The 23810-nt window shown below is 39.6% G+C and overlaps 1 protein-coding gene across 2 annotated transcripts in view; it reads left to right on the top strand.

Annotated features, from left to right (window-relative positions):
- spock1 (SPARC (osteonectin), cwcv and kazal like domains proteoglycan 1) overlaps positions 1-23810 on the top strand; it is a 98703-nt gene that overhangs the window by 52116 nt on the left and 22777 nt on the right. For both annotated transcript variants that reach the window (XM_019253728.2, XM_019253729.2), the window contains exons 5-6: positions 8643-8717; positions 21488-21602. In XM_019253728.2, coding sequence (XP_019109273.1) covers positions 8643-8717; positions 21488-21602 — 190 coding nt within the window. The remainder of the gene's footprint in view (positions 1-8642; positions 8718-21487; positions 21603-23810) is intronic.

Raw genomic sequence — 23810 nt, forward strand, 5'->3', positions numbered from 1 at the left:
TACATGATGTTGGTGATACTGTGAGTGCTTTTTTTTTATTTATAAAAAAACAACAAAACAACAACAAGCTGGGAATAACAACACAAAAACCCAAAACAGGTAAATGTGACAGGTATATTATGCAGTACAGAGTGAAATACAATGGGAACTGAATAAAGAAAGAAAACAGAAATAAATAATACCGTTTTTTATACAAATGCTTTTGTCAGTATAGCAGAAATATTTACATTGATATAGTCAAGAAATGGTTTCCATATTCTTTCAAAGGCATTCGTTTTGGAGTGCAGAAGACAGGTCCAGAGGTATGTATTCCAGTATTGTCCTATGCCATCCCACCACTGAGGGGGCCTTATCTGAGATCCAGTGCCGAAGAATATTTTTCCTGGCACAAAATGTCATAACGTTATACAGTTTTTTCTGATATATATCACTTACGCGATCACTGGGAAGACCCAGAAGAAGTGAAACCGGGTCGAGTTCAAGCTCCTTCTTCAGAACCTTGTGTATTTCAAACAAGACACCACTCCAATATTTTTGTATTTTTACACAGGACCAGAAACAGTGATTTAGATCACCAATTTCTGTCTTATTTAGAGGGACGGTTTGGACCAACATGCGCTCTATGCAGTATCTTAAATTGCATCGCTCTTGATCGGTTACAAACAGTTATTTTCCTTGCATTATCCCAGATGTCCTCCCACATCTCCTCAGTTATCACAAAACCCAGATCCTTCTCCCAGATCACTCCCAGTGTCCGAGCACCAAGATTTGAACAATCCCTCAGTCCGGCATAAAAGGTTCTAAGCATTGGCCTAAGAAAGAAGTGCAGGTACTTGTTTCTCTATCTGTGTGACATTCATATCAGCAAGCAGAGATCTTTTATAATAAAATCTCTGACCTTAAAATAACGAAAAAGATCGTTTCTTCATATGCCATATTTTTCCATAACTTGATTGAAAGTCATGAGGGTAGGACTAGCAAAAAGATCTCCTAGTGAAGAAATTCCCTTAGCTGTCCAGCATTTGAATGCCCTGTCCAAGGTTACTGGCAGAAAGTCAGGGTTATCAGTGATCGGCGTGAAAACCGACGTAAACCCTGATCTGCCTTCTATATGCCGTATAATCCTGCATGCTCTTACGAAGCATCATCTTTAATCCAATCAGCTATGTATTTTAGATGGGTACTCAATTGACATCTCTTAATATCTGGAAGATCCAGCCCACCCATAGCACTTGATAACTGCAACACTGACATCCTGATCCATGGTCTACGTTTACTCCAGATAAAAGAACTAAACCAGCCATTCATTTTTTTCACTATTTTATGATTGAAAAAGATGGGAATAATTTTTATTGGATAGAGCAAACGTGGAAGGATATTCATTTTCAGAAGTGAAATTCAGCCCAGCCATGATATGAAAAGATTGTTCTATCTCTCCAAGTCTTGTTTAATTTGATCAAATAGTGGGTCAGGTTGGCTTGAAACAACTGATTGAAATAGGTGTAATATATATGCCTACGTAAGTATATGAAACCTGTAGGGGACCACTTGATGATTGGGATTATCTGGTGGTTGTCATAAATTACCCAGAGGCATTGCCTCTGATTTTGAAAAATTAACTTTATATCCAGAAAAGGCAGCAAACCAGCCAATAATTTGAATAAGACGAGGGACTGATACAGAGGGGTTTAACAGGAACAACACATTGTCTGCATATAATGTAATTTTATGTGATTTTTCGCCCACATCCAATTCAGTCATTAAAGGGTCTCGCCTGATAGCCTCCACTAAAGGTTCAATAGCCATGGCAAACAAAAGTGGCGTCAAAAGACAGCCCTGTCTGCTACCCCTCTGGACCACAATTTATGGACCTAAGTCCATTAGTTACGACTGCAGCCATTGGTTGGGCATACAGGACCTTCACTCATCTAACAAAGCTATCAGCCAAACCGATCAAGTGTAAAAAATAAATAAGACCAAAGCTTTTTCCGCATCTAGGGAAATCACAAGACCATCTATTTTCTGCTGTTCAGATAGCTGGATAATATTTAGCAATCTTCTAATGTTGTTATAAGAATTATGTCCCTTAATAAAGCCAGTTTGATCCTCCTTCATGACTGGTAAAATATCTTCTAAGCGTCTTGCTAATACCATGGAAAGAATTTTTAAATCCACATTCAACAGTGAGATCAGCCTGTACAAGGCACAATCCTCAGGGCACTCGCCTTCAGTGAAAGTGAAAAAGAATCAGTGAAATATTGGCTTCCCTTAATGATGGTGGAAGGGTGCCACATTCAAAGGAGTGGAGTTAAACATATTCATCATAGGCTCTAATAAAAGACTTTGAAATTCTTTATAGAACTTGCTACCGAGACCATCACTGCCTGGTGCTTTGCCTGTTTGAAGGAGTTGAATGGCCTCACGCAGTTCAGCTGCTGAATTTAATTCAATTTCATTTCATTTAGGTTTCTGATCTTGTGATATAGTTGGGAGATCAAATTCGGAGAAAAAAAGCTTCCATTTATGTTTTAGCATTGTTAGCTTGTTCCGAGTGATACAGTTTTGTATAGAAATTAATTAATTAATTAGTTAAGAATAACTCGTCTAAAATTGACTCAATAATTTGAGAGGATCTTCGCTTTTTTGTTAAATTGGCTAAATATCTTCTATCTAATTTTTCCCCCGCCTTTTTTGTTAGCCAGGAGTCTAATGTGGAGCGAATAGCAGTAATTTCTTTCAATTTAGCTGTTGTAGGTTTCTGGAAATTTTTCCCTCTGCGATATACTCAACCTTTTTTCCAATAAAGCTTGTTGTTCCATATTTTTACTTTACTTTTGGTAGCAGTATACTGTAGGATGTAATCGACCTCCTGGCATAGGCCTTGGAGGTCTCCCAGAAAAGAGTATTAATTATTAACAGAGAGGGAGTTTATGGTGAGGAAATTGCAAAAAATGGTTTGATCTTTTAGAATTGAGGTGTCCATTCTCCAACTCGTGGGTTTCTTAGAGAGTTTTTTTTAATTTAACATTCATATACGCTGCTGCGTGGTCTGATATTATAATGTAGAATGGTCCAACCCAGTTTCCTTTTGATATATGTGTATTGTTGAAATATTGTGAATGGTGGCAACCGTGATGGAGTACATTTTGAGTTTAAAAAAGCAGAAGAAGTCACAAACTTAACATTCTGAGGAGGTGAAGTTTTCTGTCAGTTTTCGCTGGCAGGCAATTTACTAAACCAACAGAATCCTATATAAAGTGCTGCTTCCCACGAAATATATTCATGCAGAATACAGTATAGACTGCAACCCTGCTTTATGTGTCCCCTGCTCTGCAGTCACTGTTTTCTCTAAATTTCACTTGTTTTCCTTCATACTGTATTTTTTAGGCCTTCTATCCCTCACCACCCCTTCACTTAACACATTTTTGTTTCCCTTCATTGTTTCTGACGTATTGAGTTCATCAGATGGAAATTACATAATGATGAACAATGGGTGACTGTGAATCAACATACCACAGTGAGATAAATACACACACACAGCCTGTGAAAGCCTGTGAGAATTGGTTCTTAGTTGTTTTCGTACATGTTTGATTAATATTTAAAGAGGTTTGGTTATTATTATCACATTCCCCCTGTGTAATTGTAGTCTCTTCTCTCTTTTCTTTTCTTTCATCAGTTTCTTTTTTTGCCCTGCGGGAAATCCTTAGTTGACAAACACACCAACACACTGTCCCTTCCAGCTCCACTTACACATTCTTCTTTTTGACAGATCATCCTTCTACTGTATGTGCGTGATCTTTTTTGCACTGGTCATACAGTACAATCGGATCACAGTCACAGCACAACACAGCAGTTGTCACAGCAACTCGGGTTTCTTTTTTACATATTAAGTGTACATCGTGTAATTTTTTTCATTCACATATAGAGTGTCTATGGTTGCTTTCTAGCTAGTCAGATAGATCTCTGTGACTAAGATGTGAAGATATTCAACTATTTTGTACTTTGCATTTTGCTGGATTAATGAACATTTTCAAGGCAGGATTTTTGCATTTTAAAATATTCAAATTTTAAATTTCAGAAAAGATGAAATGATATAGACCAGTTTTAAATAGAGGAACAATGTCTATATTTAGATAATAATACAACCACACTGTGTTGTTTACTTTGATTGTATTTTATTTTAAACTTTGTCTCTCCCAGAGACGTGAGAAATGCAAATATTAATTTGCATTTCAGACGTTGCTTTAGTTTAAAGAGCGTGTGATATTAAAAATATAGGAAAATAGTGATTAAATTAATCACAGGTGTAAAAAAAATTACATGTTGCACTTAAATGTCACAACCCTTCCTGTCTCCATAATGAATGAGAACAGATTGGACAACCCTTCGCAAAGCCACATCAGCTTGTTTCCATGGAGACAGTTGCTGACCTGTCTATAGATGGTTAACCTTTCAGACCTCTGTTATGCTTAAGGCTGAATTCTATAGCTCTGTAAGGAGGTAGGTGTGTGTGGGTGACACTGGACCGCATCCCAGAAAGCCCAGCCTGCCCTGTGGGTGTGATTAAACAGACATCTGCTGTACTGAGATCAGGGCTTCATTTGTGCACAGTGTGCCAACACACTGCCCAAAGCTGACCCAGGACCAATGAGTGTGAAGTTGTGTCATGTGGAAAAGGTTTGAAGTAACCATTGCCCACTGATTCATCCATGAACTCACTTCTTATGTTGAACTGTAACATTTAACTCATAGTGGTCTCAGGCTTATGGGAAACAATGTTTATTACAGGCCACTAAATACAGGTGCCGCGGTAGTTGGCCTGCAGCCCATGTAGAATTATGCTTTCTCTGTGCCTGACAACATGACACCTTGCAGATAATGGCAGAGAAGTGGTGGCACAATGCACAGACATTTGTTTTGATCTGAGATGCTGTGCTTCAGTGCTAACATAAATGTGGAAATCATGAGTGACATAATGGTTGTCATAGACAGGGTTACATTAGAGTTATACTGAAAAGGTAAAATTACGGGGTTGTTGTTTATTACATTTCCAGCAATGTGTTTCTCAAAAAAATAGCATCTTACTATGAGGACACCGCTGACTGCTCAGCTGGGTACTAAAGAGTTGACGTCACTGGAAGCTGCTTCTTGTCTCTATAATTTACCAGAATGAGTCGGTATGCACGAAACCAGACCAGTTTCAGCTCGTCGACTGGAAAGACAACACCAGAAACCAACCCAACTCTAATTCTTAAAAAAAAAGGAACTTGCATCTAAACCCGAAGTCCATTTACTTGTTTTTTCTGAGTTTTTCAAACACATTGCTTCAAACTTCATCAGCACATGGAGTTTGTTCAGTTCTCATTTGCCAAGTTATCCCAAAAACTGAACTCACTGTGAAATGTAGTTGAAAGCTCCAGAAAAAGCTATTAGGGTGACCTTGTGTTGCAATTGCTTCTCCTTAGTTGTTTATTTTTCCATAAACCGCTGTTGAAAACTTTCACAGAACTTATTTTGAGTTATTATTATTATTTTTAAGATTTAAAAATAAAGCAAAAAACAGTATCTTGAGAGTTCTGTCCATCATAAACAGGCAGAGGAATATGAGCACACACACGTACTAGTCTTTTTTTGTGCATACAATACACACAATGGGTTCATAAACACACACAAATATACACGTCCTGACATTTACTTTTACTTTTCCCATTTACAAGGCAACTTGCTGTCAGACAATCTCATACACAAAGTGAAGTTGATTGTTTTTTTATGATGAATTTAAAATCTTATTTTTTTTCCTCCTAAACTAAGTTTTGAAACAATAAAACCGCCTGCATGTACACAAATGTAGCACCATGTTAGAGCCACATGTCCTCCAGGTCATCTCAGCCTTCTTCCAGAGTCAAACTCTGAATTGTGTTTATTACAGATTTTCTGCATCTGCATTATTTTCTGCTTGGTCCCATCTGTAATGTTTGGAGAGCTGTTTTACAAAAGCCTTTAAGCCCAAACATAGAGACAGAGACGAGGAGGGAGAAAGAGTCCTTGGCAGCCGATAACAGTTGTACTGTCAACAAGACTGATTTTAGTATTCTGTCTATTTCATTCTGGTGTCTTGTATATGGACATGCCCAACATATTTGTGAGGCTGTGATTGCAATGCATTATCCAGAGAGCGGGAGTCAAAGAGAGGATTACAAATCGCAGCCAGTGTTCCATTATCACAGCCAGTCCAGAGAAACACAGGAGAGTCAGACTAGCACTGAGACACAACCAAGAAGACACAATATGGACACACAGAGAGATTAAAAGATTCAGGTGTTTACTACTCCTGTCCGTTTGCCTAATTAGATTACATAGTGAATAAGTGGTTGCTATGGAAACAGTTTTGGCACCAAAACACAAGTCATTTGTGATGCTCTCTGGTTTGGCAGTAGCAGCCACAAACAAAGCCTGGAAAATCTGGAGCTTCCAAATTGCCAATCAGCCGTGATTAGACGTGACATTGTGTTTTCCCAGCAGAGTGTTCGTCGTTGTTATATATTTCATCAGATATTTCTCCAACTCGCTTAGCCAGTGTCTCTCTGAAGATATGCTGTCTGTCTGCTCCCATTTCTCATCGGTCCATCTTTAATCTCCCCTAACTCTGTCACTGCTTCTCAATACATTCTCATATAACCATCTTTGATCCACGCCTGGAGGAGCTAAAAGAATTTGAAAGAGAGAAACTGATAAGAACAGAGACAGATAGGACAACATACAACAGTGAGCACCTCAGGTCTGTGTATTAAATGGAGTGTGAGCTGAGGCAAGAACAAATATCTCATTTCAGTGTAATGTGCTAAGGGCTTGTAGCTCGCTCTCCAGGCGTTCTTTAAACATTGTTTACTGCTCTGATTTTAATGGCTTGTTGGCCACATCATAAAAAGTGACTCAATATCCACGACCCTTGGCTCAGCTCTTATCTCCCTCTTTCAGAGGGGTGAGTGCTCGCAGTGTTGAGTCTTAACACATAAATGGGACTATCAGCTGAAACGCACATGTCCACGCTCCAGTGATTCCGAGCGCATGCAGTAAATTAGGCAGTCACACATACGCACACATGAGCAGTAATCAATGATACCTGGAGTTTGATAAGATGCAGAGGGAGGAAATACACAGTCAGACGGAAGGTATTGTTAATTTAATAAACGGATGAAGCCAATCATATCAGCAAAGCAGGTTCACTTCTGTTTAGGATGGAAATGGTATGGAAAAATAAACACTGAGGAACTAGTAGCCAAGAGAATTGGTGATTAAGAAAGGGTAAATGTTGGCAGACGGAGTAGTGTGAATTGTTTCTGTCCTGCACTTCCAGTTTAGAAAGGCAGAGCCAAAACCAACAACAAGCTCAAAGCAAAATGAAGCTGTGAATCAATGGACTGCAGTGTGTGAACGGTGCTGAACAGGCTGTTTTCAAGGGGAGATACACACAACAGTAGATCACAAAGAGGGAAGAGTAAATGTGTGTGTGTGTTTGTGTGTTTTGATTCTGCCCTCTGTGCCCCGTAGCAAGTAGAGTCTCCAATGATGATCGTAAATTAGGATAAATAAAATTCAGAGGATGTGAGCAGACAGCCGTTGCTCGCGATCATAGCAGGAGCCCCCAGGCTAAATGCCAGCATGTGAAAGTGACAGTGGCATCAGAGAGTCTCAGGGGAGGGACGGAGGCAGAGGGAGATACAAAGATATACGCAGGGCCTACAGAGAGCACTTGAGAGAGACTGCTTGCAGAGAGGATAACTTAGAGATAAGAAAGTCATCCAATAATGAGGACAAGAGAGGTCCAGCAAAGGGGAGAAAAAGGAAAGAGTGCTACATTAATGAATGGAGAGCATATTGACAGAAACAAAGTTGGACAAACTTTTTTTTGCCTCCAGACACACACATCTTCTTACTTTTTCCTGGTCATTATATACAGGCTGTGGTCAGTCCTGGCTCAAAAGCCTTGCTCGCTAATAAATACAGGAGATGGATGAGTTGGGGAGTTAATCATCTCAGGGTGTTAATGTCACAGCCTACAGACAGACATGACAAACTTCCTGTACCTCAGCGTTTGGCTGCTCTGCTCCATCCCCGAGGCTCTGCCACCACTGGCCTGCTTCCATATGGAGTGGTGTGTGTGTGTGTGTGTGTGTGTGTGTGTGTGTGTGTGTGTGTGTGTGTGTTATACAGAGGATTAGTGTTTTTGTATCTAGATGGATAGGTGCATTACTTTGCTTTTCCTTGGATGAAGCTACTTGTTTTTGTCTTTGGCAAAAAATTATTCCTTTCAGACGAGATACATTATCCTTTAAAATGTTTTTCAAGAGATTAAAAGCATTATATCAAAACATAGTTGTTTTGGATTGTGAAGTGGGAGACCTGAAAGCAACATTTTAGGAAATAATTGCTTTCTAGTAGATAATTAATGCCATTCACGTCTCTGAGCAAGTACAGCGCTGCAGCCAGGAGGCAATTAACCTAGCTTAGCATAAGACAGGAAGCTGGGTTAAACATCCAGCATATATTTGTCGAAAGTTCAAAATAGCTCTAAAGCTTAATAATTAACATGTCAAATGAATCAGTTTTGTTTCTTTTTCTGTTTTCTTTTTCCTTATCAGAGCGAGAGGCAGAGCCTGGCACATTTGAAGACCCAGCCACTCCAGCTCACTCAGCCAAGAAGACAGTACAGGATGGTGAGGCAACATCATTTTCTTCAGGGTGGGGAGGGGTTTGTTTTTTTAGTGACTCTAAGAAATAACATGAGGCAAAAGTTGATACTACAGAAATCCTGACTAACAATCTCATTGCTGATCTATTTGTCTCATAAAATTGAGATCCACAGGCAGATCATACCAGATTACCAGGTTTAATGAGAAATAACTGCATTTATAGCTGGTCATTAATGTTCCAACAGATTGTAGCATTACTTTACACTGAGTTAAAATTGTTCTGCTCTGCTGTCTCAGCTGCAAATCCCATAAAACTGTGGGTATAATACAGCGGTGATTTAGCACAATTTGTTCTCCATCCTGTCTCAGGTTGAGTGCAGAGTTGTCAGTGTGGAAGAGAGAGATAACCAAGCTTACAGCTCGTCGTCTGAACCAGATAGAGCATGGCTAATGCACACAGGATGATCAAAGCTGGCCCCTTCAGTAACATGGAGCAATTTCCGGGGTTAGCTTCAATCCTAACATCATGGTCTGTCAATGCAAGCTAACATGAAAACTGTAATTTGAGATTTAGCAAGTGGGCAGTAATATACTGGAGTAAAGAGTTCCCTCTTCAGAGCACAGTAGGCTCCTGTCAGTTCTGGTGTTTGTGCTTGCAGCTTAGCAGAATTTAACCAGCTAATGTGGGAGTAGTGGGCTGAAATCCTCTGTGGTAAGTAACATCAAATACGTTTAAATGCTTCTTCTCTGTAACCATAAGAGGTAATGCATTTAATTAAACCGAAAGTATATGGAGCATGACGTGCACTCAGTTGATTTACTTTGGGGTTTTGATGATGTGTACACGCTTTTATTTTGTTGCTTGCTATCTTTTTTAATTTACAAATATTTTTCGTGCAGTGTGGGACTTATGATATTCCTTGTTAACTTCATTACTTACTTATAAACACCTTACTCTATGACAGAAATGTCTTATTTAGTTATTAGGTCAATGCATTTTGTAAGACAGAAGCAAGAATATAAACAGATCAGACAGTTGCCGATTGCTATGTAATTTTATAATACAGTAGTTATCAAATTAAAGTTATAGTTATAGTCATAAATAGGAAAGTTACAGCCAAAGAGCGTTCTTGTTACACTAGTTTTGCCCCAACAAGGCCCCAGAGCACTGCTTAAATGGTAACAGAGTTGGCAAATGGAAAGCTAAATGGGGAACCAATTGGGAGATCGAATGCAATTTGAAATGTGACTGATGCACGCAATGTGTTCTGTTCGTTAGGTAATTACAAAACCAATTACACATGTTTTAATCTAATTCAGTGGGAGATAAGCTGTGTGGTAACATATACAGTAATCCACAGTTTCAAAGCTAAGATAAATCTACAAAAAGAGCTGCAGTGAGATTATGCTGCTGGGAGATTCAGCCTGAATAAATTGTGTTGCTTCCTCAGTATGTCTTCATGAACTTGAGTCAGTTCGATAAACACAGATGTTAGGGTCTGTGGAGAAGGTTTGGTTATTTTTTAGCTATTTACAGATTTCTGTTTTTCAGTCAGCTCTGATGAAACACTTATAACACAGTAGAGCTCTTTCAGTTCTCAGGTTATGTTGCTCTGCCGCTGAGCTGCAACTCAGCGATTCAAATTAAAATATCTGCTTTTGATTTCGATTGGGAGTGCATTTGTTCTGAAAACAAGTGACTATGTCAGACAGTAAATCGTGGAAGCTATAAATCTTAGCAGCTTATAAGTGAGTCTCTGATGTTGACCCCTTGTGTGCTATATGGACAAACTACTTGTTTTCCCTTTAAAAGGAGCAAAATCTCACACTTGAAATTACATATTGTATAAACTCTCTATTTATCCGTTGTCTACTGTGTGCTGTGAGTCACTTTGACACAAGACGCAGGGATAATATTACAACACATAGTGGTCTATAAAATAAAAATGGTAAAAAGTACAGTACAAGTCACGAAATAAACAACAACAACATCAGCTAAAACAGCAACATCTGGATGATTCATTCTCTTGCTCTTTCAATGTGGATTTAAAAGCATTCAAAGAGATCAGGTCTTTGAGTTTTAAAACATTAGACATTTCAGTCAGAGGGTGCTGAGTACCCAAATGCCCTCTTCCCTATCTCAGTACAAACATTTGGCACTGATAAGATATGAAACTCCCTAGAACACAGCGAATATTGTCCATCACGTTTTTTAGTAATAAAAGAACAGAGGTATGTTGGGAGCAACCCGAGAATTGCCTTGTATATAAAAATATACCAGTGAGTACGTCTGCGGGCTGGTAAACAGAGCCATCCCACCTGAGCATAAGCTCACAGTGGTGAGTCAGGGTGTTACAATTTGTTATGAACCTGAGTGACGCATGATAAGCTGTGTCAATCAGTTTCAATGCCTGCGCAGGGCCACGCATGTACACAAGAGCCCTATAGTCAAGAACAGGCAAAAATATTGCCAGTTGTACAGTAGTAGTGCTTGGGGCATAACATGTTCAGTTCAGCACATAGATTTTGTCTTTTAGAAAAAGTGAAATTGAAAAGGGGTTATAATCTTAGACAGTGTATAGTGAATAGAGTCTGTTTTCTTCTATATCTAACTTTACTACACGCTTTAGGCAAAATAATGATTTAGTGGACACACATAGCGTTGGTGTTTCATATGCATATGATACTGCTGCTTAGATATTCTTTCAGTAACGTGAGTAAAATAGTGAATATGAGTGGATAGTAACAGGAGAGGAGAATCAATGGAGGTATGGGACTCTAATCTACTCTTGCTCATTCATGCTCACACACACACACACACACACACCCTTCAGCTGCAGATTAATGAATGCCTCAGTCTAAGACAGTGCAAAAACATTTAATTATCCCTGACACTGAAGGTGAGGCAAGAGGCCAGACCTTTCATGCACCTGTGTGTGTGTGTGTGTGTGTGTGTGTGTGTGTGTGTGTGGACTGAGGAAAAAGAAGAAGAGATCAGAGTGTGTCAATGAGCAAAAAAAATCAGCTTGTAAGTCGAGTGTGCGGTCTTTCATTTTGACCTCTCCTGAAACTGACTAAAGGTCAAGCTGACACAAACTCATCTGGCAGCAACACATGGTCAGTTAAGAGCCGAGGGGATCTTTTTAAAAGCAGAAGAAAACAGACCACTTGACAAGCGTCCAAAAAAACATTTAAATATCTTGAATGAATGAAATAAAACTTCCCCTTCCTGCACAGCAGCAGACCATTCCTGTCTAACCCTGCCATATAATCTATCTTAAAGTGCATCTTAGATTAAATCAATCATCTCTGTAACTGATGACTGTTGTGAAGTCAAAGGTCAATGGTTAGGTCAGGAAGGAAGAAAGTGTTCAGGAGCCTCTGATGTCTTATGCTGTAATATTTATTGACGCTTGGCCAAAGAGAATTAGAGACACTCTCAAAGTTCATCAGAAGTGCCTGAGTCGGTCTCACATTCTGCCCAACTCATCCTTGTGGATAGACTTTAAACTCCAAGATAACACCACAAATACTATACGCCCAGAATTAGTCAGAGAGAATGTTTTTACCAATGGAGGTGTTATTGTCAGCATATTCTAGTCTGGAGACACAGCTTGCCGTTGATGTTCCAATCGGCGTAAACAGACATCTATCTATTATGTCTATGAAGGCAGCAATAGGTCTCTTCGACCCTGGTCACCACAGTGTTAAGACAGACTGGCACCTACTGTTCCCAACCAAAGCCAAACAACTAATACTTCCAAAGGACCTCAAGGCCCACACGTGACCTTGTGTAACCTAAGGATAGAAAATTCCATAACAATGACAAGCTGTCCTTTGAGCTTCATGTGGATGCTGTTTGTAAGAAAAGTTACCAGCAGGTGTATTTTTATCGAAAGCTTCAAGGTCTTAATCACAATAGCACATTCATGAAAATGTTTTATTCCTGTTTCATTGAATCGGTCCTCATCTTCTATTTTGTTAGCTGGTATGGGTTACTCAGCCTAAAAAACAAGGACAGACCACAGGGTATCGTTAAAGTGTGCAGCAAAATTGAAGGCACAACCTTAAAATACCTTCCACTCCTCTACAAGGTGAGGTCTTTGAGGAAGGCCCAGTCTATCCTGGCTGATCTTTGCCACCCCCATCTTAAGGAGTTCAAGTTGCTTCCATCTGGCCACTGATACAATCTGCCAAGATTTCGCTCAAATCTCCACTGTGCAGAAGTACAACCTCACAGAGCCGCTAGCATAACTCTTACACTTTGTTTAGAAAGGATGCAGAGGATATTTTACAGGTTAAATACAAAGTCAACGGAAAGATGCAATTATTGACAATGTTTCAACTTTAGCAGAAAGAAATTGTGCATATCTCAATACATTATGACCTTACTTCATAAACTTACATAGCCAAGAGGAAAAAGAGTGAAAACAACAGAAAGAAGTGAAGTTTCTGGTGAGATCAGTAAGACACTGAGTTTAACATGCACACAGACACACTCCCACACACAATCGGTGCATCCATTGTAGCTAGTTTACAGCTAACATCTGTACAGTTGGTACATTGGTTGTTTGGGGCAAATGACGGTCCGGCCTATTTGCATAAAAATGATCCTTGCTATCTGTCTGAACACTCCATTAGCCATATTAAAATATGTAGTCGTGAAGCGATAATTTCACACAGTGAAATATGCCTAAAGTTGCATGATCAATTCTATGGGAGCCCAGAATATGAATATGAATGTTTTTAAATTAAAACTTCATACACCCCATTCACTGACCTGTTGCCGCAATGAGGATCTCACTTTGCAACCTGGTTACCTGGAGTTTTTTTTTCAGCTGATTTCCTCTTCTGTCTTTGTGAGGGTGGATGCACCTAAAGACACCAACATCTTTTTAGCCATTTGTGTGTTTGTTTCTTTGAGCGTGTGCACCCCACAACCAAGCCAATTTCATGCATATTCTTTTCTATTTCTGCTCTCTCAGTTCTCCATGTAGATAATTAGAATTGTAGACACACTTCAAGTAGAACAGGCTATGTATAACTTTATTTAGACTGTGACAATTAGCAACTTTAACTTAATATAATGTTCTCCTGCTTGCGCATGTTGTCCTTAAATGCATCTTTGCTCTTTTGCTTTGAAGTTGTCTTCAAAGACTAATTATTTGCTTTCATAAAGTTCCTTTAAAATGCTTTGCTGCCAGCTACAGCTTTACAAAACATCCTCTTTCAGGGCTTTTCACAATAAAGTGTGTTTGCATGTGCTGTTGTGTGTATAATGGTTGTGTAGCAGTGATGAATATTCAGTAAGAGATAGTCTCTCTCTCCAGATATTTTTCTCCTGTAAGCCACTGTGGTTTCTTCTCTGACATTCAAACTGAAGCAGCCTGTTTATCTTCTCCATTCCTCAGTTACATTCACAATAATATGATTTGGCCATGTTTTCAATAATTAATTTTATGGATGGTGAATCCGTTCTATCACTGCATCCTCCCAGAGGCCCTTTCTGTGCTTTCATCCCTCCATCATTCCTCATCATTGCTCTCTGTCATCCCTCGCTCCAATGCGTCTCATAGGCCAAACAGTCAGACCCTGAGGAGCGTTCACAAAGATGAGCGTGAATCAGATTTTATCTTCTCCTGATCTGTTTGTCTTTCTGTTCTCTCCCTCCATCTCTTGTTTTTCCACCGTAGCCCCCCAGGTAAAAGAGACGAAACACCTTTTTAATTAGTTTATCAAAGCCTGAAAGTGATGCTCGTTTTTCTAATAACAGTCAAGAATTTGTCCTTTGGGAATGGTTGTTGAAGCTTTTGTTTATTTAATTTCAAACTTGTTTATTTGCCATTAGAAATGGTAGCTGGGGAGAGCAAACAATGGAGAGCGATAGAACACTGCGTCGATAAAGAAGCGCACACACCCATACTCGCAGATTGCAAAAGCATCCCGTTGACCTATGTCCGGCTCAGCAGCAATTAATTTGAGGTCACCGTCTACTCTTTGACAGGGCTTGTTGGCGATGTGGCCTCTTCTATTCTACCCTGACTATCTTTATTATCCAATCACTGCACTCCATTCTGGCCTCCGTCCAGTATTAGAGGACACAGGAAGACTATTTTATCTTACCCTTCTTCTCTAGCCACTTTTTCCTGTCTCTTAAGGAACATTAAGGGTATATAAAAAAAAAAAAAAATAGAGGAGAATTCTTAAGGAGACAAAGTGGCAATGCAGGGCAATTTACTGTCAACTTTAATTGTAATAAAATTCTACAGCTTCGGGTACAATGTGCTTTTCTGCCAGGAATCCACTTGGAAGTCTGCAGCAATTAAATGGCTGGAAGATATGTTCAGGGTTGGATCATCCAGGAGAGGAGGATGTTTTTTGCACACTGTAGACAATAAACTGCCAGACTTGGAGCTTACCCTAATAAATAATAGTGCAATGATATAGCAACACTGACACACTAATGCAGCTAACACTAATTCAGTTTCTGTACCGTGATTCTACATTTTCCCTTTGAAGGCATGGATCAAAACCATGACCTTGTGTATTGCAAGAGAATTGCACACTGAAATTTCCCTACAAAGTCCCACAGAGAGTATCCATTTAAACGAAACATGTTATAAAGCAGTGGCTGGCACAGAACCTTTTGCACTTAAATGACAGCAAAACTGAGTGCATTTTGTTTGGTTCACCATCTATGTTGAATGTTTTCACCACAAACTCTGGCACCAGCAATCACATATCAAAAGTCTTGGGGTAACATTTGATAATGGGCTCAAATTTGACGAACAGATTAGCTTTGTTGTCAGCACGAGCTTTTTCAGCTCTGTCTCTTGGCCAAAGTGAAGTCTTTTCTCAGTCGGCAGGACCTCAAGAGGGCAATCCACGCTTTCATCAGTTCCAGGCTGGACTACTGCAATGCCCTCTACGTTGGCCTCAGTCAGTCCTCAATTTCTCGCCTCCAACTTGTGCAGAACGCTGCTGCCCGATTTTTAACAAGCACGTCCAGACACAAACACATTACCCCTGTGCTGTCGTCACTCCACTGGCTTCCAGCCCGTTTTAGAATTGATTTTAAACTTCTGTTGTTTGTTTTTAACGCCATTAATGGCTTGGCCCCCTCTTACTTGTCAGAGATTTGAACTTTTTGCAATTGTGGCAGAGCCCTGCGCTCTTCTGGTCAGCTTCTGTTACAGGTCCCTAGGTCGAGCTTTAAACAGTGGGGTAATCGTTCTTTTGCCGTCGCTGCTCCGGGACTGTGGAACAAACTGCCCCCTGACATTCGCACCACTACTGATTTTAGCCTTTTTAAATCGAAGCTTAAGACCCACTTCTTTAGATTGGCGTTCAGTTCTGACTATGGCAGTACTGTTTCTTAGCTAGTACTCACCTTTGCAGGTGCTTTGAGGATTACATGTTTTTTTTTTCTGCTTTGTCTTATTTGTGCAGGATTAGAAGCTGCGACGGCTGCCCATTGCTCTTTATAACAACCTTCCTCAGTTGTTAAAAGGATGAGAAAAAGACATATTATAATATATGTGTATGTATCCAGTGTTTGAAACATCCACACAAATAAATGACTGCTGCATCAGAACCTCTATTTTTTAATATCATGAAACGGCAGATTTTCATATTTTTAATGAACACTATGGATCTATACCGAAACAGTACACTGAATAAGAATAGGTCTCTTAATTTTCTAATGCCAACATTACAGCATGTTTCTAGCCTTCCTCTGCCTTTCTGTGTTTGCACTGTTGCTCCCTGCGGGGTCTGAGCTGTGGACTTTGAGGGAGGGAGATGGAAGTCAATTTATGAACCCACTTCATCTGCAGTTTGGAAAATGGACACACAATGTGCACACTAGAGCACTGTAACTGTGGTAACAGCGAGGGTAGAATGGTCTAAGGTTTATTGTAACGCCTACAAATACAGAGGAATAAAGCTATGATGTAAGTAGGATGGCTAGGAGAACTGGTGACTTGTAAAATATTTATTAATAGATAATAAAAATAATTAAAAAAAACAATACTGAAACAATTTAATAAAGCAAAACCTCTCATATAACTCACACATCCCTCATGTTTACACAATGAGCCTATTGAGCCTTATAAATAATATATACACATATGCATGTTTATGGACTTTGAACTTTTTTGTATCTGTATTTTTCTAAGATACAGTGAAACTTTTGATTTCAGCAGGGAATATATTTTCTTTTATGTGCTTGCTGTGTTCGCTGAGCATGAGCTACCAACCAAGCACTATATTGATTCCCCATCCCTCCCGCCCCCCCAGTATATAGAAGTCAGATTGTAAGTCTTTCAACTCTGCACTGTACCATACAACGGAGCAAGGCAGCTGGCAAATGGCCACAACCTTCTAGCCTTACTGTTAATGTACAAAAGATGTAGATACTGCACATACACAGATTATGCTGTATATAAACAGAACCTATGAGATCACATGTTCATCCGTGTATTTACAAATTAATTCATTGAAACTGTTCATTTTATTCACAAATGGGGCGTACTGTAGCTTTAGTTCATGCAGCGCACTAAAGACATGCTTGCATTAGCTGACTGAAACCAGCTTCAGCATCTGTTTGGCTACCAGCTGACTAGTTAAATCAGTCATATTCATGCACTCACTATCACTCTGGTAACACCATTAATACTGCTTGCTGCCACAGTGCACTTCCCCAACCCAACCTCTTCGTAAATGGCCCCTTTACGCTGAGCAGACTAAAGTCGACAACCGTGAGAGGAACATGATGAAATCATTGGTCGTCAGTCAAAAACGGTGGGCCCAGACAAGTCCACCAGCAACTAATTTAGAGCTTTGGCAACCAGAGACCAAAAGCTTCATCAGAATTATGTCAGAAGTGTCAGAAATGTAGGACCAAAATCCCGAATATGTCATTTCTCTGCCTGGATCAGTTACTCATGTAAAACATTGGATGGATCTAATAATAAACTTCTACAGGCTCCTTTGTGTGTTAAGTTTTTGATAATGTTGAACTAAAATTTGATGTGTATGTATGTCTAATGAGGATTTTTTTTTCCTCCAAGCCACATCCTTCATTTCAGTTCAGATTCTTTGAGATCTATATTTAATCTTTCGACCGACCACCTTTATTTTGAAGAAGCTTTTACATGCAAACAATTAAAAATGACAACCATCATCAAACTGTGTCAGTGTTGGACTTTGAGAAGTGTAAATGCGCTCAATCTGAATTCAAACTGAGAACATTTGTGTTCATTTGTTAATGATCTGCTGTTGTCTTGTCCCCTCGATTCCCTTGGCTACAGCTCTGCCAACTCTTCCATCTGTCTTACCCCTACAGACTGTAACCCAGCACCCAAGGGGGCATCAGTAAACCTTACATATGGCCAAGGACAACAGTTTGACAAATTGGTAGTGAGGATCTACATGCTCTCTCTCACAAACTGTAACTGTAACATTATAGAGAATACGCACATGACTTCCTTCTTCTTTTTTCCTCCCTTATCAGCCACCAGTTCCGAAGCACTGTGCCCTCACAGTTTCTCCGTTAAGCAGTGTCTGATGACGAATCATAACACTTAATTCATGCGCACACACACACAGGCACGAGTGCTTTACACTTGTTCATTTGGCAACGTCTTATCAGCAGAAGACAACCATGTTCATTTACATAAATCAATAGCATTTTCAAGGTAAAATGTGGTTTGGAGTGTGAAAGGGAGTTTTACTTGGCACTTTGGAATGAATGGATAAGCAATAAGGCATGTCAAGTAATATTGCTCACGCACATTGACTTATTCACACACACGGATGAGAATAAAGTCATACTTAAGATTAGAGAGAAGAGAGGGGAATAAAAGGAGATGAGAGACTCATCGTATTGAGGGAAGTAAAAGAGAGGTGGCGAGAGTGTGCTGCAGTGCTCCTGCATTTCAATTGATTGGCTGGTTTAACCGCCAATGCTGCTCACTCAAGCTTTAAATAGATGGATAAAACTCTTTTACCCTAACACTCTTCTATTCTTTTCTCTTCCCTGCCTCCCACGCCCTCTTTTCATCCTGTCGTTTTTTCTCCTTTCTTTTCCTACTGACTGTTGTCCTCTCCTCTCCTTTTATATATACCATAAATATTTGAATCACATCAGGTGAAAACGATTTCACATTCAGAGCATTATTGTCTCTCCAAATTAACTTTATTGCTGTTTATGAGAAAGTTGTATCTGCGTAATCATCTGCATGTGACGCTTTGTATATCGCTGTGTGTAGCTGGATAAACCGACTTGCTCATTTGTATGTGTGTGTGTCTGATTTCCAATTTGTCTGACAGTGGAGGTCACATACTAATCCTAAATTGTCCTCCAATCCTCTGTTAACAAGATACGAGCCTCCTTTTTCCCCGATCCTTCCTCTTTCCCTCTCTCCTCGCTCCCTTCATCTCTCATTTCCTCGCTGTGATAAAGTCATTTTGCAGCGAAGTGAAATAAGATGGGTTTCCTCCAGCACTGATAGATGGAGGTGAGGACAGGCCCAAATAAGCAAACGATAGAAACACACAACTGAGCAGACAGCTATCAGGAGGAAGGTTGACATATCATCGCCCTGCATTCTGGGGAATAGAAGAGGGCACACTGGCTGGTTAATGTGTTTTTGTATCTGTGTATATGTTTTACAGATTGTAAGGAAACAAGTCGCTTTTTATGACAGATGTGTGCAGTATGCTATGAATCTGTTCCTTCTAGACTATCTAAGCTTCACCATCTTTATTGTGCGTGTTTGTTCTTATACTTCGCTGATAAAGAAAGGTCTCCCATATCCTTTGACAGCACCAGATATGTTCAGAGTTGCGTATGTGTTGGTGTTCATTCTTTCAAGTAGATGCTTGTTGAGATTGTGGCATTACTGTGAGCGGAGACAAGAAAGCCACTGTGGCGGCAGACTCTCTGATTTAACGCTGATAAACCAGCATGTAACCAGCGGAGCAGTGTGTAATCAGGTCAGAAACTAGTTGATGTTCGCAGCAGACACCAGCTGTGGCCCAAACACAACCCATTTGGCCCCTGATGGAGACAAGGCCACTCTCATTTTATGATATTAGCAGCCACATGCTAATGACTTGTACATAACGCTTTGATCTTCTTAATTGATATGGGACTTGAAATCATTTTTAGCTTGTTCGCCATGCTGACTTTACATGGTTTCTGTATGTGGCTTAAAACCCACTTTGTCTTTGATGTCATTGTATTATCTTTGTTTGGTGGCTTTGTTCATTATAAAGGCTTTCATCTTTTTCTAATACATATCCGGTGCACCCCTTGTGATTGATAGGGTCTCCATGACTACCAGTCCATTGTCGGATGTTGGCAGGTCTCTCACTTCATTTGTACTAATTAAAGTAACTAGTGGACAGATTTAGGAGCAGGGACCCAACCAGGCCTACTTATACTTGCTTAACTCATCCTGTTCTGTTCATTTCAGCTGTTGGACTGTGCTTTGTTCTTATTCACTCTCTTGCATTTATCTAAAAAATTTGATTTGGCTACTGATTTGGCCAAACTGCAAATAAATCCATTTGATTCAAGTGATGATCAGTTTGAAGCAATTTTCCTCCAGTCATTATATTCCCACAGCAGTCAGACCACTGCCAAACCTCCTGACAGTGCTGCAGTCACAAACCCCAGAGATCTCCCCTAGTCCAGATCAATTTCATCCCTCACTCAGCCAGCTTGATCTCCACAATCTGAACCCAACATTTAAGAGATGGGCTTTGGCCCGTCTCCAGTGCCCTCTAAAAGAGAAAGGCATTCTCTTCAACCACAGCACCAATCTCACTGTCTCAGCCTATATGACCACTGCTTACCAAACACATCAGTTAAAGCCCCTTTAGACCCACTCTTTCTTACCAAAACAGGGAGAATGGCCACTCAACTCTGGTTTTACAAGTATTTTTATCAGGTTTTCTGACTTTCTGATATATTTTCAACAGACTGGACATCTCAGATCAAACCATTCAAGTCTGTATAGTCTCAGGAATATTGCTCCTACATTCATAACATTCAAAATGTTCTCCATCAAGCATGTGCTCCTCAGCTCCATTTAAACCTGTTGAGTCTCTTTGGGGGCCCATAATTGGCTCAGGTGACTAAACTCCTGAGACATTTCCCCCACACTGAGCCTCCTCCTTCCATGTCCATCCTTAACAACCACTACTTCTTCATTTGATGAATCCGTTAAACTCACATTGTTGTGGTGTGGTACAAAGTGGTAAAAAGCTCTTGTCACTCTCTTTTTTACTGCCACTTTGTCTTTTTCACCTCCTGTTTTTCTCTTTACTTCTGTCTGTCAGATGAAAGTGGGTTTGTGCTGTTAGCCTAGTGTGAAATGACACAATGCTCAGAGTCAATGAGCTGCTTTGATCTTTTGTCACCATGGACATCAGCCAGCTGTGCCGGGCTGACACGGCGATAATGTCACTGTGGAGATTGATTTGGAAGAAGATGAGGTCGACGCTCAGAAAGAATAGTCCTCATTAAGCAGCTCACACTGCGGAAAACTCAACGTTTACTTCATACCTTTAACCATTCTTCTTCTCCGTCTTTTTCTCAAACTCCAATTATTTTTCTGCTTGCTTCAGTTAGTAGAACGTAAAAATCTGCCAGCTGGAAAACCAAAAGAACAGCTTGATGTTTTGCTGCATCAACTTTCACCACTACAGTGTGCCTGCTCTGCATGTTTCCACTAACTTATTTTTGCTGCTCCGAGATTAAGTTTATCCATGATCTCTCTTCATAGGTCCAGATGCCACAAAGCACCCCTGTCTGAAGGTGCGCTGCCCTCCTCACAAGGTGTGTGTCAGCCATGACTACCAAACAGCCATCTGCACCAATCGCAGGCAGCCCACTCACAGGTAATGTGCACACCAGTAATGTGCCATTTTATTAATCCCCATTTTTTTTCTCATTGGCTTTACTTATTGTTAAGGGCAGCTAAAGTTGTAGCATGAAGAGTGGAACATCTACTAACCACAGGTCTAGTGCTTTGATCCATAGTCCCTCATGTCAAACTGTCTTTGGGCAAGATACTGAACCCCAAACTGCTCCTGATGATCATGGTAGTCTGCTGCCATCATTGTGTCAAATGCAAATTTTCATGTGGTTTGAGAAAGAAAAAAAAAGTAACAAGAATTACTTTTCATTTTTCATGTTTTAGGATCCCATAGAACCCACTGCTGTTTGTGTAAAATGAATGTCAATAAATCAACCAATTTTTAAACTTTAAATATGTTTTCTATTCCACTGACCTTACTAAAAACCCAACAGAGAGAAAAGTATTAAAGTAGTAAGTCTTTGACACAAACTGTGCTTGCACAAAATACAGAAATATATTTTCAAGTTATTCTGAGTGGTTAAAGCCTCAGACACAACATTAGGGTTGATTCAGAATCAGTGTTATCTACAAAAGAACAACAAGACAGCGTAGTTGTTGCTGCTTTGATGCAACACTTTGCCTCTTCTTTAATATGAAATTATTAATAAGTTGAGGTAAACACAATTACTATGCAAACTGGAACTTCAATATACTAAAGGCCTTCAGGGCAGGTTAGACAAATTACACCCAGCAGAAGCATGTAATAAAGTGGCATTTTGTGTTTTGTGTATTAACAATGTGCAAGAATCCAATCCGCTTCGGTGACAGACGTACAGACACATATTCTCAACACCAGTTCTTTCAATAAAACTTTCTGCTCTTTGGGCTCTGTCAGCACCCAATTTGTCTGTGTTTTCAACCTTGTTATGTTGCCAATTTTAAGTTTTTTCAATTTTTCAGTTCAAGGAGCATTTCCCCCAAAAGACATCTGAATGTTTTTGTCTGTCTTGGGTTTAATTGATTTCCTCAGTTTATTAGTTCCTAAGATACTTGTTTTTAACATTTTTCTTTGTATTGTATTAATTACACGTCCTATTTCCTGCTTAATATGTCAAACTATTCACCTGAAATCCATATTTCCCCAACAGCATCACTTACTGAAGCTTTGGACCATGATATTATTTTATCTACGTGTTAAATTAGTTGCAGTAATTCAGTGTCCTCTCAGAAGGCAAATCCAAACTTTGTTTGCTCTCAAGATATTTGCAAACAGGTGGTGAGAAATACAGTTAATATGCAGCTTGTATATCTAGAACATCATTGTTATTCACTGCTATAACAAAATTGCCTTTTTGAAGATGCCCTGTACACCCTTTGCTATTACTGCTGTGTTTACTAAAATCCACAAGCAAATTAACATTGTTCTCTTCTAAGAAGCTGTAAACACAAAAGTCCCGGGCCTTTTGTTAAAAGTGATATAGTTGATTTGTTATACTTCTTGGGTGATTATTTTTGGCTGCAGGCCTGGACATCTACATTAGCAGCCAGCTGTACTTCAAAAAAACATTATGGAGTTTTGTAGTATTAATTCGTGCTTACCTCTGTCCTGCTGTGAGGGGGCTGTGGTGCCGTCAAATCAGAGCCTTTCCGGATTAAAGCAACATGTAAATCCTCAGCATGGGGTTGAGGTAAAGTGTTATAATTGGAGGGGAGGGAGGAAGAGAGGGAGAGAGATAACTCTCTTGTTTCTTTTCAAGATTAATATGTCTATATGTGTCATGTGTCTCTCTTTTCTCTGTCTCTCCCAGTGAATATTTATCATGTGTGCACTAATTTCCCTGGCCAAATAAAATACCTCCTTTCCAATCATGCTATTAACTTGCACATACTTGTGCTTTGCTGTAGTTAAACAAAGAGAGCTTGATAGAAGCGATGGAGAAGCGAGCCTATAAGTTTAATCCTACCTTCCTTTTATATTATCTGCCAGCACTGTTTAGTTTTCAGTGCAGTGTACATATCTAATCTGCCGTGGCACTGGTTGTGGTTCTCAGTCAGTGAGCGTGAGGGGTTTAGTAGTTTGTAGTTTTTAGTTTGTAGTTTTTACACTGTAGATATCTACCAAGGGTCTGAATGGTAAATGCTTATTTAATGTGATGTTATAATCCACTTGATTTTGACCTTAATTTTTCTCTTAATTTTTATTATTTTTTTATTTTGCGTATGATGTATCTAAACATTTATTTTTTCT

This window comes from Larimichthys crocea, chromosome I, assembly GCF_000972845.2.
Source record: "Larimichthys crocea isolate SSNF chromosome I, L_crocea_2.0, whole genome shotgun sequence".
Classification (NCBI taxonomy): Eukaryota; Metazoa; Chordata; class Actinopteri; family Sciaenidae; genus Larimichthys; species Larimichthys crocea.